The sequence below is a fragment of the Haemaphysalis longicornis genome, unplaced genomic scaffold (assembly GCF_048455015.1).
Source record: "Haemaphysalis longicornis isolate Haplotype H1 unplaced genomic scaffold, Haemaphysalis longicornis Haplotype H1 scaffold_2, whole genome shotgun sequence".
In the NCBI taxonomy this organism is placed as follows: Eukaryota; Metazoa; Arthropoda; class Arachnida; order Ixodida; family Ixodidae; genus Haemaphysalis; species Haemaphysalis longicornis.
The window spans coordinates 126,787,961-126,805,344 of NW_027526295.1; the positions used below are offsets into that span (position 1 = coordinate 126,787,961).

General features: G+C 42.8%; 1 protein-coding gene across 1 annotated transcript in view; it reads left to right on the forward strand.

Moving 5' to 3' along the window:
- Window positions 1-13,016, forward strand: part of LOC144169199 (carbohydrate sulfotransferase 3-like) — a 35,314-nt gene extending 22,298 nt beyond the window's left edge. The window contains exon 4 of the mRNA XM_077698239.1: window positions 12,456-13,016. Coding sequence (XP_077554365.1) covers window positions 12,456-12,959 — 504 coding nt within the window. The 3' untranslated portion in view covers window positions 12,960-13,016. The remainder of the gene's footprint in view (window positions 1-12,455) is intronic.
- Window positions 13,017-17,384: the final 4,368 nt, after the last annotated feature.

Genomic DNA, 17,384 nt, shown 5'->3' on the forward strand with positions numbered 1-17,384 from the left:
ACGCCAGCTTATACTCGTTACTAGAGAAACGCACTTTAGCATACTGTCGTATGATTCGCCTCGGTGTTTATAAAAGCATCTTGCATCTTCTCTGAACCTTTATTCTGTATTCATGCCTTCCACTGCTGTATAAAAGCAATCAGTGGTTTATTTTGATTGCAGCGGGTGGCAAACGTACCCCCCCCCTCCCCGACCGGAATTTTTTTTTCTGCCGTGGGATACAGAGCCCAAAATGACGCTTGACCACTCAACCTGGCCCCCCTTTTATATAAAAAACGTGCCCACTCCTTACCCCGATACCAATTTCTACCAACGCCACTGCTAAGTTCAATTGCGTCGCACATACGCAGGTAGCTAGGCGTGCGTGCCTTAAGTATAGATCAAGGTTATATAATGCTTGCTCAGTTTGTGTACTTCTGTTCTAAGAGAAGAAATAACGGAAAGTCATGCTATAATCAAGACATTTGAATTTTATTCCAGGATGAGCATAAAACAAATTTACCACACTGCACAAAATGAGCACGTATACAATAAGTACAAAATGTTCGTGGGCACTACATGCATTATGATTTTCCTTACGCGCCGAAAAATTGACTTTACCCGTAACACATAGCATTATGAGCAATGAAAGCGTCAACAGCAGAACTACTTCGAAACAAGAGAAAAGAACTAGGCACTGCATCTTGACGTAGAAAACCGGGCCGCAGGAATGCCGATTCACGAAAGTGCAGCCAGCACACTGCAGCTGTCCCGGCGTCTTATCAAGTAGACAAGGGTTTCTACAGAAGTTCACTCAGCATTCACGCCTGCAATTTCCTGGTTGCTATATTAGGCAAGTGTCGCAACAGATAAGTAAAAAGAGGAAAAATGGATCAATGCAAACGAAAGTGACGGCAGTATGTAAAAGCACATAGCAGGAAAGATCTGGCAGCAGCGCAGCACGGAGCAGCACAACACAGTACTGCGATGGAAATAATGCTTGCACATACAAGTGCGGGAAGCAACGAGCACTACAAGCGTTGTAATGCAATAGAGAAGACAATGAGATAGACAAAAAAGCGACTCGTTTAAATTCGAGTGGTACTACGCCGAGAAGTCCTAGAGTAATTGGCACAACTTGCTCTGAGCCAGCCTGAGGTGAAATCAAGAGATAACTGCGACATAACAAAGCTTTAGACCCATTTTTTTTCGAAGCACCACCACGTCCCCTTACACAACCCCCGTGCACATATCAACAGTACAATAGTTTCGCGTTACCTGTGGAAATGAGAGGAAAATGGTGCAGTAAAACGCCAGCTGTACGGGAGTTATTGTTGCAACTTGTACAGCACATCGTTTCTGTAGGTACCGACGAAAGCGCTCCGCTCCAACCGTTGACAGCATCGTCCCGTAGTTCACCGTGCCTGCCGGGCAGGGTACTACACGTGTTCACCGACGATACAGCGCACCTCGCAACTCCACGCACAGCAAAAATTAAGTGCACACCAAATTAACAAGGAAAAACGAATGCAAATGTGCACCACCAAAACACGCGAGGGGCGTTTCCTAGCAGACGAACTTCAGGAGCGCCTTTCCGATCACTACAAGGACTGCATCACAAAGCAACGACATGTGCCATTCTTCAGAGGGCGCTACAAAAAAGGTTTTTAAGAATGAACGGCATTTTCATAAATTATTTATACACTGTGCCTAAATAAATGTGATTCAGAAATAAATATAGTTCGTAAAATATAAATGTTGTTTTATTGTTGAACAAAAATTGGTTTTTTGTTACTAGTGTTTGTTCCCTCCTCACCTAGTCGCGCTTCAATCGCCACTCCCATAAGCCCCCATGCTGATGTCGCTGGCAATAGGTTCTGAACCGCTTTTTGCCCGAACCTTCGCTACCATTTATATTTACCTTGGTGATGCTCCGTTCCTTATGTAGGGCCAGAGGGTGCTGTATCAACAGGTGACGTCACGCGATGCTCCGCCAGATATTGCAGGGACGCCAATGTATCAACAGATGCCGCTTTGTGCTGATTGTCGAGTCCCCGGCAGCAGGCAAGCCAGGCCACCGGAGCACTGGGTAAAAGGCGTCAACCCACGACAGGTAGGCGGCACAAGTTAGCATCTGTCACTCGTGGCCGTGAATCCCAGGGAGCCGGTGATGCTCCGTTCATTATGTAGGGCCAGAGTGTGCTGTATCAACAGGTGACGTCACGCGATGCTCCGCCCAGATATTGCAGGGACGCCGATGTATCAACAGATGCCGCTTTGTGCTGATTGTCGAGTCCCCGGCAGCAGGCAAGCCAGGCCACGGGAGCACAGGGCAAAAGGCGTCAACCTACGACAGGCAGGCGGCATAAGTTAGCATCTGTCACTCGTGGCCGTGAATCCCAAGTAACCCAACATGCTTTACAATCTCTTACAATTTCTTCAGTGTCCGTTAAGAATTCTATCTCCCTGGTGCCTTTAAAACTGACATTGGTTACATGTTCTCTTCTGAGGGCATTACATTTCATGCATAGCTATGCGATCCGTTGTGTTTTTTGTAGGGCTGTCGGGACTATGCCTTTTCCTGATTCTGCAATGTCTTCGTCACCAGGGGTATATATGCGTGGTGTGTAATTTACACTTCATAGACGCCGCAGTTTGGTTGTCTGGTAGTCATCTAACTTCATGGAGCGCCTGCCGCATTGCCGGCGGAGCGGCGTTTTGGTGTTCCCTTTGGTGTTCTTCAAGGCGTAGATCCGTGGGCAATGTCGTTTCACAGCTGCAGCTAAGGTAGTCACTTCATAGCACATCACAGTAGAGACAGCACAAATTTACGCAAACATGTGTAGTGACGCTGCTGTGCCATTTTGTAGTTGTGGGGGTGCCAGGAAACTGGCTTATACCCACTCGGGTAGATTTATCTGAAAAAAGGGGCGATAATGGCGAAAAGGATAACCACTATATTACCCTTTCTCCACTGCGTCGCTTTCTATGCCGTGTTAGTACGATTGAGACGATTCATTATTCAGCATAATATTATTCCATACACGCACTAAGCGTCAGCTTCCGTTAGCACATTTGTAATAATCAGGGCATATTATTGTCTTACATCGTCTGTGGTGCCCTCTGATCACCATATCCATGTAGCGTTTTACTTTCTCTTCAGTTTCTTTTCTTGGTTTTGTTTTACGGCATTGGCGGCTAACAAAGGAGGGGTTGGTTTCTTTTCTCTCTTTTTCTACCTTTCTCTTCGCCCTCTTGCGCCCAGGAAGTTTCCCCGTTGCACTAGCGCGCTTTCCTACTTCTGAAAATAGCGTGCTCCAATTACTCCTATTGGCATCTTACATTGCTGTAACATAAGTTCTTAAACCAAATTACACAACAGGCCTAGATGGTATTTACAGGCCTAGACGGTATCACCGCCCGCCTCATTCAAGAGAACATTGACATACTTGGCCCCATACTATGTAATCTATTCAACCACTCTCTCCTTGATGGTATATATCCATCACGTCTGAAAATAGCAAAAGTTACTCCTGTATTTAAGGAAGGTGACCGATCTGAGCCATCCAGTTATCGACCAATTTCAGTTCTAAGTGCTATCAATATTATTTTCGAAAAATTAATTGCAAAACGCATCCACAAGTTTCTTGAAAAGTACCGCGTCATCTGTCCGCAACAGCATGGATTCCGCCCGCGATACTCTACATCAACAGCTGTGCTCTCACTTACGCAAATGCTTAATACCACCCTGCATAATAATAAACTTGCCGCTGTAGTATTCTTAGATCTTCAAAAAGCTTTTGATACAGTCGATCACAGTATTATGTTGGATAAGCTTAAAAATTATGGCTTCCGAGACAAAACCTTCAATCTATTTTCCAGTTTTCTTACCGACCGTCAGCAAAAAGTGTCCATTAATAATATAACGTCTTCACTACGATACATAACAACAGGTGTTCCACAAGGGTCCGTGCTTGGGCCCTTACTGTTTACCCTCTATGTAAACGACTTGTGTCAAATAATTTCTTCTGAAATGCTCATGTATGCCGATGACACTGCTGTCATATTCACAGCCGATACTGAGGATGAACTTCAGGATAAACTGAACATAGAGCTAGCTAAAATATCAAACTGGTTTTCAACAAACAAATTGACAATCAACACGAAGAAGACTAAATACATGATTTTTCACTCTCCGAGAAAACTTGTAAATTACAGCATACTTAAACCGATTATTAACGGTAATGCACTTCAACAAACCAGTTCCTTCAAATATCTAGGTATTATCTTTGACAGCAATTTAAATTGGAAGGACCAAATTACGCATGTTTGTTCGAAAGTAGCATCCGGATGCTACGCCATTTTACAAGCTCGTGATTGTTTTGACGCAAACATCCTGCTTATACTTTACCATGCCTTTATCAGCAGTCACCTAACATATTGTTTAGAGTCCTGGGGATGGACGTTCACTACGTACCTTAACCCCATCAGACGATTGAAAAAACGTGTGATTAGAATTATGAATTTTGCCAAATACAATGAACACAGTAAGCCTTTGTTTACTCAGCTTCGACTATTACCTTTTGATCACATGCGTGAGGATAAAACGGCTCGAATCACGTACAGCATAGTAAGGAACAATCATCCATTTCCTGTCTCCTTATTTAATAGTCCATTACGGCACACAAGAAATTTCAGCCTTAACAATTTCAATCTTCCCCTTACTCATAATGTTTATGGAGAGCGACTTATACAGTACGTTGGTGCGAAAGTGTGGAATAAAATCCCTGTTGACCTGATGAAGGACCATAACTTCTGTAAAAAACTGAAAAATCATTTTCTGTTGTTATATGCCCATGAATGTCCCCAACACTAGAAACGTACTTGTTTTTTTTTTCATTTTTGATCGCAGCGCGATCACTTGCGTACAGTCGCAAAGTTCACGGCTTTTCTTTTCTTTTCTTTTCTTTTTTTTTCGAATAGTCATCACGTGTTATGTTGGTACTAGTTGTATTGGTAGTTACTGTAATCTGACAGTATGTTTATGCACTGATTGATAACAATGAGACTGCTTATAACTATGTATTTCCGAATTTGGACCCACAACTAGCCTTTGGCTAAGGGTCCAAGCACTGTTTGCAAATATTATGTACCTATGCTTGAAATAAACCAATGATTGATTGATTGATTGATTGATTGATTGATTGAACAGAATTACTAGCACCACCTTTCTTTGCAAAAGACAAAGCTGGGCATTGGTACAGGGGATGAATGTGGTGGAAACATTATTTAGGACATGGTTTAAAATTTTAGGACTAAACCGATTTGATTTCCGCTTGGCTTCATTCTGTTGGCGCCACCGGACATCTTTAAATCCATCTGTTTGGCACGCCCAAGCTGCTTCCACAATTTAGCCTTATAGAACATCAAATGCTTCGTAATCAAACTTCGGAAATAAAACCTCTGAACCTGAACGTGCATTGTCCAGCCCCAAATACTGAACTACTGGTCAGTAAATGTCGAGTCAATGTTCAGCATTTGCGATAGTAACAAAATGGTGAAAACGTTTCCTCCTAGCAGGTTGTACAAAAATGGCCTTCCGCGCCACGTACTACGAATTTGAAAGAAATATCTCTAAGGTGATACTGCTAGCAGCTAAGAAAATAGGTGCAGAATAACTGCTTCGATTCCGGAACCACTCTGCAGTTCTCTTGTCGGAGTTCTTAATTTCAACTGTACTTGCTAACTTGAAGTAACAGACCTAGGTAGGGTATTGTGGATGGTAAAGTGAAACTCAGGAGAAATACTTTGCATAACGTGTTGAGATACGGAACACCTTTAAAAATATAATTGAAAACCCCCTTATTATTCAGATTTATGGAGTACCGACAAAAGTAATGTGACAAAATACACATGGCGCTAAAGGTAAATATGGCGGTTGGGAATGAATAGCCGAAATAAAACGAAATAGTAAGAAGGAAAATTGCCTTACGGTTCGTTAAATTTAAAAGCTATAGTAACTTGTACCTCACAGAACATTCATCCTCACAAGTTAAATACTGACAACCATGTTCAGCGTTCTCTCTTTGCAGTGCAAGAACTTTTAGTAGCCAAAACGTTAATTTAGGCCCGACGCAAAGACGTATACAGTTATGCGACCTGGTTAAATATCTACAGTGTTCTATGTCGTCTTATATATTGCCGGGGAACAAACTTGTTAACTTCTACGACGCTCCCACTAACTTTCGAGTTCTTCTACATGTTTCATATGAATGCTAGAGAATTAAAAACGTCGTCAGTGCGTGGGCTTCATTTCATGCGTAGTATAAAGCAACGAATTTAGTAAGTTTTAGCTTCTTCGGTGACGCGTGAAAATTATTTCTAAGCATTATGTAGCTAAAGCACAATGAATAAGCCGTGTCAGCATAAGTGGGAAAAAATAAGCAGGGAATATGTAGGCATTCTTTCATATCGGTTCGTAATGTTTGCAATGTGAAATAAACAAATTTATTGCGCCGCTAACTTAGGGGCTTTAGACAAAGGTATTTAAGATTGGTAGCTACTTCTGGACATGCACAGGTAGAGCCCGTTCTTCGTCCGCCACGCGGGCTAGTTTTTTAAAGAGTATTCAGGCGTGGGAAACACGCTGTTTACAATGATGAGGTAGTCCGCCTGCAGTATGGAGCCGCTGAATTGGGCCACGCACAGTTGATTCCGGTGAGCTATGCACCAAGGAGACAGGTCGATAATAGGTGCTTTTATGAAATAAACGTAGACGTGCAACTCATGTTGGAGGAAATTACCGCTGGAGGCGTGCTAAATTTCCAGATATAACGCAGCAGTGACCAAATATATCAGACGTGAGAGGTCGCGGTTCCACAAAGTGGCTGAGGTGACCGTACTCGCTAATCAGGTTTCCGCATAGCCGCTGGGACATCGACGGGCTGTGTTTCAGTTTTAGGGTGCGCACTTAGCGAGGCGAAGATACTGTGGAGTGCGATGTCAAAACAGGGATTTTGAAATCGCATACTTATAACGGGTGCTTCTGGGCCGATCCTCGCAATACTTTTTAGATGCGGCGCGTCTCTTGCTCTGAGGCATGTCCCTCCTGCGTCGTCGTCGTCGGCGGCGGCGTCCGGTACTGTCTCATTTCGCGTATGCATGTGCATGAAAATGTAAAATTGCCTCCATCGTCCCGTGTATGAGAACATCCTGTATGTGATGGAAGCCACCCTACACGTTCACAATACGTTTCACGCGATGTAGAGAATCAACCCAATGGAAATGCCAATTGAACCCCCAGATGCGCCGCATCACACCAGGGTTCCCTCGCGGGGAGATGGAGGCAATTTTTCACAACGCTGACGTATCTCTGCCCGACCGGAGGCGTGGGTGTAACAAAGGGGTGCTCGGCCGCCAAGTGGTAGCTCACACGTCCCCTTGCGGGGAACGAACGTTAACACTCCAATCCCTCTAATTGCATTCAGTAGAGTGAACTTGGTTAAGCTGTCGCTCTTGTAGCGCGTGTTGACGCATCGCAGTGCCTGACGGAATACAGTAGAGACCAGGGTAGGGAAGTTAGCAACAAAAACGTGACTGTTTAGGTGGAAAACCAATCGTTCTATGCCTATGAGGCACGGTAATATAAGCAGCTAGTGCTACAAAATAACGCTCCCACCTACTCGGTAACTTCATCTAGCTGGGGCGCAATTGGAACCCATCGTTTTGAGTATTGCAGGCATTTACTGAATTATTTGAGGCTCGAGAAGCAACGCAGCTTTTACATTACACCCGGTAATAAAACCTTTTGCGTAATGTCAGTGCACGTCATTTCCCATAATCGCGCAATAGTTGTTCAAATACGGGTACCCTTCCGTAAACTTCCTTGAGATGCCCGAACACCTGTTGCGCGTCACTGGGGAATAGAACACACAAACCGCAGGCTTTGCCAAATTAGTGCCATGGTGCTCTATGGAGCAGGAAACATATCGGTGGTGTTATGTTGGTTTTCTGTTGAAGAAGAAAATTGTAGAAATTTTTTTGTCGTGAAAACTTTTGAGAGTCAGTGCATTAATTGTTTGTTTGAAGACATCACAAGGAAAATACGATTGCGCTGGATCAAAAAGGTACAGTTCTAAGTACAGAAAAGTTTAGGGGCTTACCTTGCCTTGTAGTTCGCTGTTACGGTCGGTGACAAGCGAATGCCGGATACAGGCGGCACAGAGAGATAATGGACGTAAGCAGAGCCCGGTGTACGCGTAGTAGGGCGTACCGCAAGCAGAGCATTGAAAAACCAAGCGGTTTAAATGGTCATAAACGTTCGAAACTCGTGTACCACTGGCGCCTGTCATACAGCTTCCTGTTGTTTAGAGCAAAGAAAACTGCAGGGACCTTTCAGGCAAAATATACGTAGTTAACCCGCGGTGCCCCCGTTCATGTAGTTAGGAACGCTCATTGGGTTGGGTTTTGCGATAGTAAGCGAAAAAAAAGTGGCTGTGCAACCACGGCACGTGCGGGAGGAAAAGCAAGCACAAAAACAACAGAAGTCCAGCTGGCAATGTTTCAGACAGGTGGCGCCAGAGCACTGCGGAGGCGGGAAATTTGAATTGCATTAGGTGGTGGTAGTGAGCGGATAACGGCGCTACAGCCCATTATGACGACAGCTTTCACGTTCGTTTAGTGGAACGGCTTTAATTTTTTTAATGCTTTATGCCGATGATCTCAAGAGCCGTCATTGTCCCGCTGAACAACGTCAATGCACTCTAAAAGCTGGTAAAGTGAACCAAGAGTCCAAACTACTTTTGCCATCTAAGTCATAAAGTTTTATTTTTATAACCACGTTGTTTTGGTATCTAGTTATATTTTTGGCTAACTTGCACCAGTTTATTAGAATACAATACGAAGGCGAAAAATTTGAATTGCATTCGGTGTTGGTAGTGAGCGGATAACGGCGCTACAGCATATTATGAAGACAGCTTTCATGTTCGTTTAGTGGAACGGCTTTAATGTTTTGAATGCTTTATGCCGATAATCTCAAGAGCAAAAACCCATCATTATCCCGCTGAACAACGTCAATGCACTCTAAAAGCTGGTAAAGTGAACCAAGAGTCCAAACTACTTTTGCCATCTAAGTCATAAAGTTTTATTTTTATAATCCACCTTGTTTTGGTATCTAGTTATATTTTTGGCTAACTTGCACCAGTTTATTAGAATACAATACGAAGACGGGAAATTTGATTTGCATTCGGTGGTAGTAGTGAGCGGATAACGGCGCTACAGCACATTATGAAGACAGCTTTCATGTTCGTTTAGTGGAACGTCTTTAATGTTTTGAATGCTTTATGCCGATAATCTCAAGAGCAAAAACCCATCATTATCCCGCTGAACAACGTCAATGCACTCTAAAAGCTGGTAAAGTGAACCAAGAGTCCAAACTAGTTTTGCCATCTAAGTCATAAAGTTTTATTTTTATAACCACCTTGTTTTGGTATCTAGTTATATTTTTGGCTAACTTGCACCAGTTTATTAGAATACAATACGAAGACGGGAAATTTGATTTGCATTCGGTGGTAGTAGTGAGCGGATAACGGCGCTACAGCACATTATGAAGACAGCTTTCATGTTCGTTTAGTGGAACGTCTTTAATGTTTTGAATGCTTTATGCCGATAATCTCAAGAGCAAAAACCCATCATTATCCCGCTGAACAACGTCAATGCACTCTAAAAGCTGGTAAAGTGAACCAAAAGTCCAAACTACTTTTGCCATCTAAGTCATAAAGTTTTATTTTTATAATCCACCTTGTTTTGGTATCTAGTTATATTTTTGGCTAACTTGCACCAGTTTATTAGAATACAATACGAAGACGGGAAATTTGATTTGCATTCGGTGGTAGTAGTGAGCGGATAACGGCGCTACAGCACATTATGAAGACAGCTTTCATGTTCGTTTAGTGGAACGGCTTTAATGTTTTGAATGCTTTATGCCGATAATCTCAAGAGCAAAAACCCATCATTATCCCGCTGAACAACGTCAATGCACTCTAAAAGCTGGTAAAGTGAACCAAGAGTCCAAACTACTTTTGCCATCTAAGTCATAAAGTTTTATTTTTATAATCCACCTTGTTTTGGTATCTAGTTATATTTTTGGCTAACTTGCACCAGTTTATTAGAATACAATACGAAGACGGGAAATTTGATTTGCATTCGGTGGTAGTAGTGAGCGGATAACGGCGCTACAGCACATTATGAAGACAGCTTTCATGTTCGTTTAGTGGAACGGCTTTAATGTTTTGAATGCTTTGTGCCGATAATCTCAAGAGCAAAAACCCATCATTATCCCGCTGAACAACGTCAATGCACTCTAAAAGCTGGTAAAGTGAACCAAGAGTCCAAACTACTTTTGCCATCTAAGTCATAAAGTTTTATTTTTATAACCACCTTGTTTTGGTATCTAGTTATATTTTTGGCTAACTTGCACCAGTTTATTAGAATACAATACGAAGACGGGAAATTTGATTTGCATTCGGTGGTAGTAGTGAGCAGATAACGGCGCTACAGCACATTATGAAGACAGCTTTCTTGTTCGTTTAGTGGAACGGCTGTAATGTTTTGAATGCTTTATGCCGATAATCTCAAGAGCAAAAACCCATCATTATCCCGCTGAATAACGTCAATGCACTCTAAAAGCTGGAAAAGTGAACCAAGAGTCCAAACTACTTTTGCCATCTAAGTCATAAAGTTTTATTTTTATAATCCACCTTGTTTTGGTATCTAGTTATATTTTTGGCTAACTTGCACCAGTTTATTAGAATACAATACGAAGACGGGAAATTTGATTTGCATTCGGTGGTAGTAGTGAGCGGATAACGGCGCTACAGCATATTATGAAGACAGCTTTCATGTTCGTTTAGTGGAACGCTTTAATGTTTTGAATGCTTTGTGCCGATAATCTCAAGAGCAAAAACCCATCATTATCCCGCTGAACAACGTCAATGCACTCTAAAAGCTGGTAAAGTGAACCAAGAGTCCAAACTACTTTTGCCATCTAAGTCATAAAGTTGTATTTTTATCATCCACCTTGTTTTGGTATCTAGTTATATTTTTGGCTAACTTGCACCAGTTTATTAGAATACAATACGAAGACGGGAAATTTGATTTGCATTCGGTGGTAGTAGTGAGCGGATAACGGTGCTACAGCACATTATGAAGACAGCTTTCATGCTCGTTTAGTGGAACGGCTTTAATGTTTTGAATGCTTTATGCCGATAATCTCAAGAGCAAAAACCCATCATTATCCCGCTGAACAACGTCAATGCACTCTAAAAGCTGGTAAAGTGAACCAAGAGTCTAAACTACTTTTGCCATCTAAGTCATAAAGTTTTATTTTTATAATCCACCTTGTTTTGGTATCTAGTTATATTTTTGGCTAACTTGCACCAGTTTATTAGAATACAATACGAAGACGGGAAATTTGATTTGCATTCGGTGGTAGTAGTGAGCGGATAACGGCGCTACAGCACATTATGAAGACAGCTTTCATGTTCGTTTAGTGGAACGTCTTTAATGTTTTGAATGCTTTATGCCGATAATCTCAAGAGCAAAAACCCATCATTATCCCGCTGAACAACGTCAATGCACTCTAAAAGCTGGTAAAGTGAACCAAGAGTCCAAACTACTTTTGCCATCTAAGTCATAAAGTTTTATTTTTATAACCACCTTGTTTTGGTATCTAGTTATATTTTTGGCTAACTTGCACCAGTTTATTAGAATACAATACGAAGACGGGAAATTTGATTTGCATTCGGTGGTAGTAGTGAGCGGATAACGGCGCTACAGCACATTATGAAGACAGCTTTCTTGTTCGTTTAGTGGAACGGCTGTAATGTTTTGAATGCTTTATGCCGATAATCTCAAGAGAAAAAACCCATCATTAACCCGCTGAACAACGTCAATGCACTCTAAAAGCTGGTAAAGTGAACCAAGAGTCCAAACTACTTTTGCCATCTAAGTCATAAAGTTTTATTTTTATAACCACCTTGTTTTGGTATCTAGTTATATTTTTGGCTAAATTGCGCCAGTTTACTAAAATATCTTATTTCATTTTGTAGTTGAGGTAGTAATTCATGAATACCGTTTAACTCGTTGTTATGGCGCCCCGCAATTGATGTTCTCTGGCGGCAGGAGACAGTAGTTTCTTTGATTTACCACTACTTACGAGCTAATAACAATTTGATTTTTCCAGTGTGTTGACTAATTACTTGTGTGACTATTTACCCAACGATATTTTGCGTCCTGACTTCCGCCAGCTGAAGCGAAAAAAACCACCGTAATAATAACGTTGGATTGGGACAAGCTCTTTCGCACAACTTTTTTGCACATGTTGCCTTGTATAATGAAATGAGTTGGGTCATACTCACACTGTGTGTCCTCTGTTTACTCACCTGTTTTTTTAACAACGAAACTTGTTTCTTACACAGGTGGCAGCATGGATCGACCGCAACTCCGACATTGCTGATTCAATTAGAGTTGTTCACCTGGTGAGGGATCCACGGGCCATTTACGCTTCGCGGAAGCTATTGCCTTGGTGCACAGAAGACAAAGAGTGTGGTAAAGCCACGGCTTTGTGTGCCCAGATGCGCGCCGACCTGGACGGCGTCAGAGAGCTCGCGGCACGTATGAAACCAAAACGTGTATACACTCTTTCCTTCGAGCGACTGGCTGCTGATCCTCTAAACGAAACACAGCGCCTGTTTGCAAGCCTCGACTTGGACTTTACGCCATCCGTGCTGGAGTACCTACGTAGCCACACGTCGGCGACAATTAATGACCACAAAGACATGTTTTCCACCAAGAGGAATTCGAAGGTTGTCATCGACAGGTGGAAGCGCAGCCTTTCCAAGTACCGCATATTTTACATTGAGAAGAAGTGTGGAGAATTGCTACGAAAACTCGGCTATGAACTGCTCACGTCGCGTGCCTAGGTTTCTAATACATCCGCTTAGGTCAATCGAAACAACAAATACACGTAGTGAACAAATCATTTTCCCCTATATTCGTGAATAATAGGTGGTATTAAAATTATATGAAGTTTCTTAAAATAGCCATGAAGTTGACTTGTCGATAAAAACCATGTGTTGTAAGTCACGTATTTCATTTCACTCAAACGTCATAAATATGCTGCACGAACCATACGTGATTACTGTTTCGTACCTGCTGCAATACAGCAACACTTTCTGTAATAACACCGTTCCGGAAGGTTTCTTACCCCCTCTAAGAATGACCGGTTACACTGCGCAAACACAGAGTTCGATAACCAAACACTTTTCATTCAATGAATGTAGAAACCAATGATCAACTTTAATGAACATAAGTTAGAATACCTTCTATTCTAAATTAGATCTTCTAACAGTTGCGGCAACAGATACGACCGAAAATTGACGGTTTTTGTTCCTACCTTTTAATCGTCGCTTCTGTCGAACCTATTGTGAACGTAAAAAGCAGCAGCTTAGAAACTACTGGCGATTGTTACTGAAGCATGAAATTAGAATTTGACGGCGATTTCTTAAAACGTCGTATAAAATATCATCAATTTGGGAAGCATTCATTGTGTATTTAAACTATTTCAAGCTGTTTTTATAGGCCTGGAGAAGCCCCGCAGGACGGAGCTTCAAGGCTCGATCCTTGAAGCTCTATTTCGTGAAACTTGCAGCTCCTTTTTAGCGTGGAGCTTTGTAAGGCTGCTGTGCTGGCTTTACGCTATTTTGCGTCCAAGACTTGTGTGGCCCGCAATGTCGAAGACCTGGCCCGCAACGTGTCGTCCTGGCCCTTATGACAATGAAGGCACTACAGGAACAACAGATTTTTCAAGTCCACCTTGCATGGAGCTTTCGAAAGTGTGACGAACAAACCTTTGAGGACCAGTAGTTTTGTACTAATAAAACCCTAACAGCCTGTAATCAAAATAATATGATTTTTGCAGGCACAGAAAACATTGGTCTTTGTTTAGGGTACTCTATACCTATAAAGTGAAGTGCCCGACTGACTGACTGACTGACTGACTGACTCATCAACGCCTAGCGAAAACTGCTACATCTAGAGGCTTCAAAATTCCGGAGTGCATGTGTGACATGGCGTAGAGTCTCACTAATGGGGGACGTTTGGAAATTGTACTCTTAACGGAGGGAAAGAAGGAAATTGGGTTTTCCTAATTTTGTAATTACCTCCTTCCCCCGTTCACATTTTTAGGCGTTTTTTCCTGATATATGTCCCTTTTGAGAATATCTAAAAAGCAGTTTTTCGGATTTCTCCCTAGCCAACACTATCGAGGTGATTCCGCATTCCAGATAAACGTTGGTGTTCCTAAAGATTCTCAAATCAATATTGCACCAATTAATTTATTCAACTGATTTTTGCTAGCATATGTTACTCATACAAATGCAGAGAATTATTTTTACGAATCTCGCCCGGTGACGCCTCTAAAGGGGCGAAATCGTTGTTGTACAAATGACACGGCTGACGAGCCAAAAAGGCCGCGCAGGTTATGTCAGCCAAACTGCTCTTTCAGACGGCTTGAGGTTTTATGAGCACATTGTGATTACGATGTTCGAGGTCAACATTGCTGAAATTGTTTTAAAATTCCACAGTGAAGAGAGTCAAAAGCGTCGAAATTGTTTTCCAGATAATATTTATTTTATTGCTCGCTATTTAAAATATTGGACTGGTTTTTATTGAGATAGGTAAATTACCCAGGTATCTAAATGCTGTTCTACAACAGTTTTCTATGACACCCACCGAATAGGTGCAAGCAGGATTTCAGGAAAATTCCGCGTTTTTACACATTCGTGAATAACCACACGACCAGTTGCTATATCCCATTCGTTTCTGCTTGCAAATGCTGCCCATCCAATTGCCCAAAAAGCAATTTCAGGATTTTGTCCTAAAATGCGGATGAAAAGGCAAGCGAGTTTTTTTTTTTAATTTACACCCGTCAGGACGTGGAATTCAGTTGAATTTTTCCCCGTTCCCAAAGTGTTCGCCATCACTTGCCACTTGGTGCAACCACGTGCATCCCGTAGGAGTCCTGTCATTTCTCATAAATATAAAAGAGAAGACGGACCAGTAAAAAGCGCAAAGGTTAGCGCTCGCCCTCTGTTGGGGCTTCCTGCAACCCCGGGCCTCCCGTTGGGAGCCCATGTTACTTATAAAACACTACCGATGAGCATCGTTCATATCTGCTGAGATTGCACTTCCCATGAGTAAGAATACCCCTCACCCAGTCGGTCTCCGTCGTGTGTTTTTAGTGCAATCTCCTGCAGAATTAAAGTTCCGTTTACAACCTGGCAATCTTCCTCATATCATACTAAGAGTGCAAGCAATACAACTTCGCCCTTCTTCCATTCACTCTTCCCAAACATGAGCTGTGGGAAAACCTGGTGACTAACAGCGATCTGGATATCCAGGCAATCCTTCCTCTAGAGCAAAGGCTGCCCGGTAATGACATGGCTTTCTGAAATTGGGAACCACTACCACTTCGCCGGCTCAATAAAACTTTTTTACTCACTGATTGACTAGCTCGAGCGCACCATGTCGGTGCAGTTTGTTTAGCGAGAGTTGCAGTAAAACACGACTGAAAGTCGTTTCACATTACCACGACTCGCCTGCGGTTGCAGCACATGTATTGACAGCAGGCAGAAGCTCCTGAGTGTGAACCACTTCACGATGAACTAGCCAAATAGGAGAACTAACAAATAAATAAACACGTGGTATAACCATGAGTGTCATTAATATATTGGCTCACCCGGGCACCGCAGGGTACTACCACTAGTATCAAATAAAAATGACACCACCTTCCCGCGACGGAACCCTGAGTTGATGCAAAGCATCTTGGAGGTTACGAAACGTTCACGAGATTGGGTATCCAAATAACGAAAAATGACGCAACTCCGGACGGCGCAGCGTGACTCAACCGAAGTAGCAACTGAGGGAGCGGTGCGCGGACCGGATTTATTATATAGAGCAGATGGAGTGGAGAGAAGGAGTTGAGAGAGGAGACGCGCATGCGCGCTTATTGTGCAGCTGCGGTAATGAGTAGCGCGCCCGCTATCACACAGCTGGCGTGGAGAGGGGGAGAGCAGGAGCAGTGCACGCGCTATCGCACAGCTGGCATGGAGAGAGGGGGAGGAGGAGAAGCGCCCACGCTATCGCACAGCTGGTGGTGAGAGGGGGAGAGGTGCGGACGGTCGATGGACGGACGACGGACGAACGACGGACGACAGAGCCGAGAGTAAGAGATGCTTTGCATCTAAAACAGGCCTCATCTACATGTTACGTCAACCACCTTCGTCAAGTGTTATTCGCTTACACACAGCCCCAGCGATTTGCTTAATACAAACCAGTATGAATGATCATGGGATGACGCTTCAGAGCATCATCGAAGGGTCGGCAAGCAGTAACAAGACCAACAATTGGTTGAGTACGCCACCGGGGTTTCCCACCTCTACTTACACAAGCACTATTCTAGCGAGCAGTTTAGGACATCGTGTGGCATATGGCACAAACTATGCTTCTCTTTCGACAATTTTACCAATTGATACAACCCCGGGCCGTTTATGTAGTAAACAGCAATGCTCTTCCAGCTGCAGTTGAAGGTGCATAATTTTTATTTAACATTCGAAACAGTTGCGGCAGGTTACAGTTGAAAATCTACAATTTATGATGTGACCAATCAATATTTAAATAAGCTAATTTTAAAAGTGCCCCCCTTAAAAAACCTTGTTAGGGCACCTAAGCTTTAAACCAGAGCTTGATAATTTTCAGGATTTACTACCTGATTTGTATATCTGTGATTATAACGGAGGTGAAGATGTGCGACCTGTGCTGTGCTAGTTGTTTGGGTTTATAAAATAATTTTATTTACTCTCTGGTGTATGGAAAGCCCATAATGCGAATACAGAATGCCGCTTGGTAACTTGGATAATCGACAGCCTAGCGCACTACCGCCAAATAAATAATAATAATTGGTGAATCGATACGCCAATGGGCTACCCTAAAACAAAAAATGAATTACCAAACAATTTCTTTGATGGTGAATAAACCAGCAAAGCCATTTAGGTTTTTTTGGGGTGCACACGTTCACAGAACACTCAAGTCCCTCGTATGGGTTGCTAGAGCCTGACTTTATGGAAGGGTCTTCTAATCTTGCCCCTTCAAATGCCCTGCTTTGCCACCCTTCGTACTATTTCGATGGCCTTTCCGCACAACTTTACATTTTGCATCCTTTTCTTTTCGCTTGGCTACTATGACTGCGCTTGTTAGCCCGGATGCATCCCCTTGAAAACGGGGCCTTTAGCGATAATGTGTATTGCTACCTGCCTATGTGTTGCTTCTGTAATTGCTTAACGCGCCTA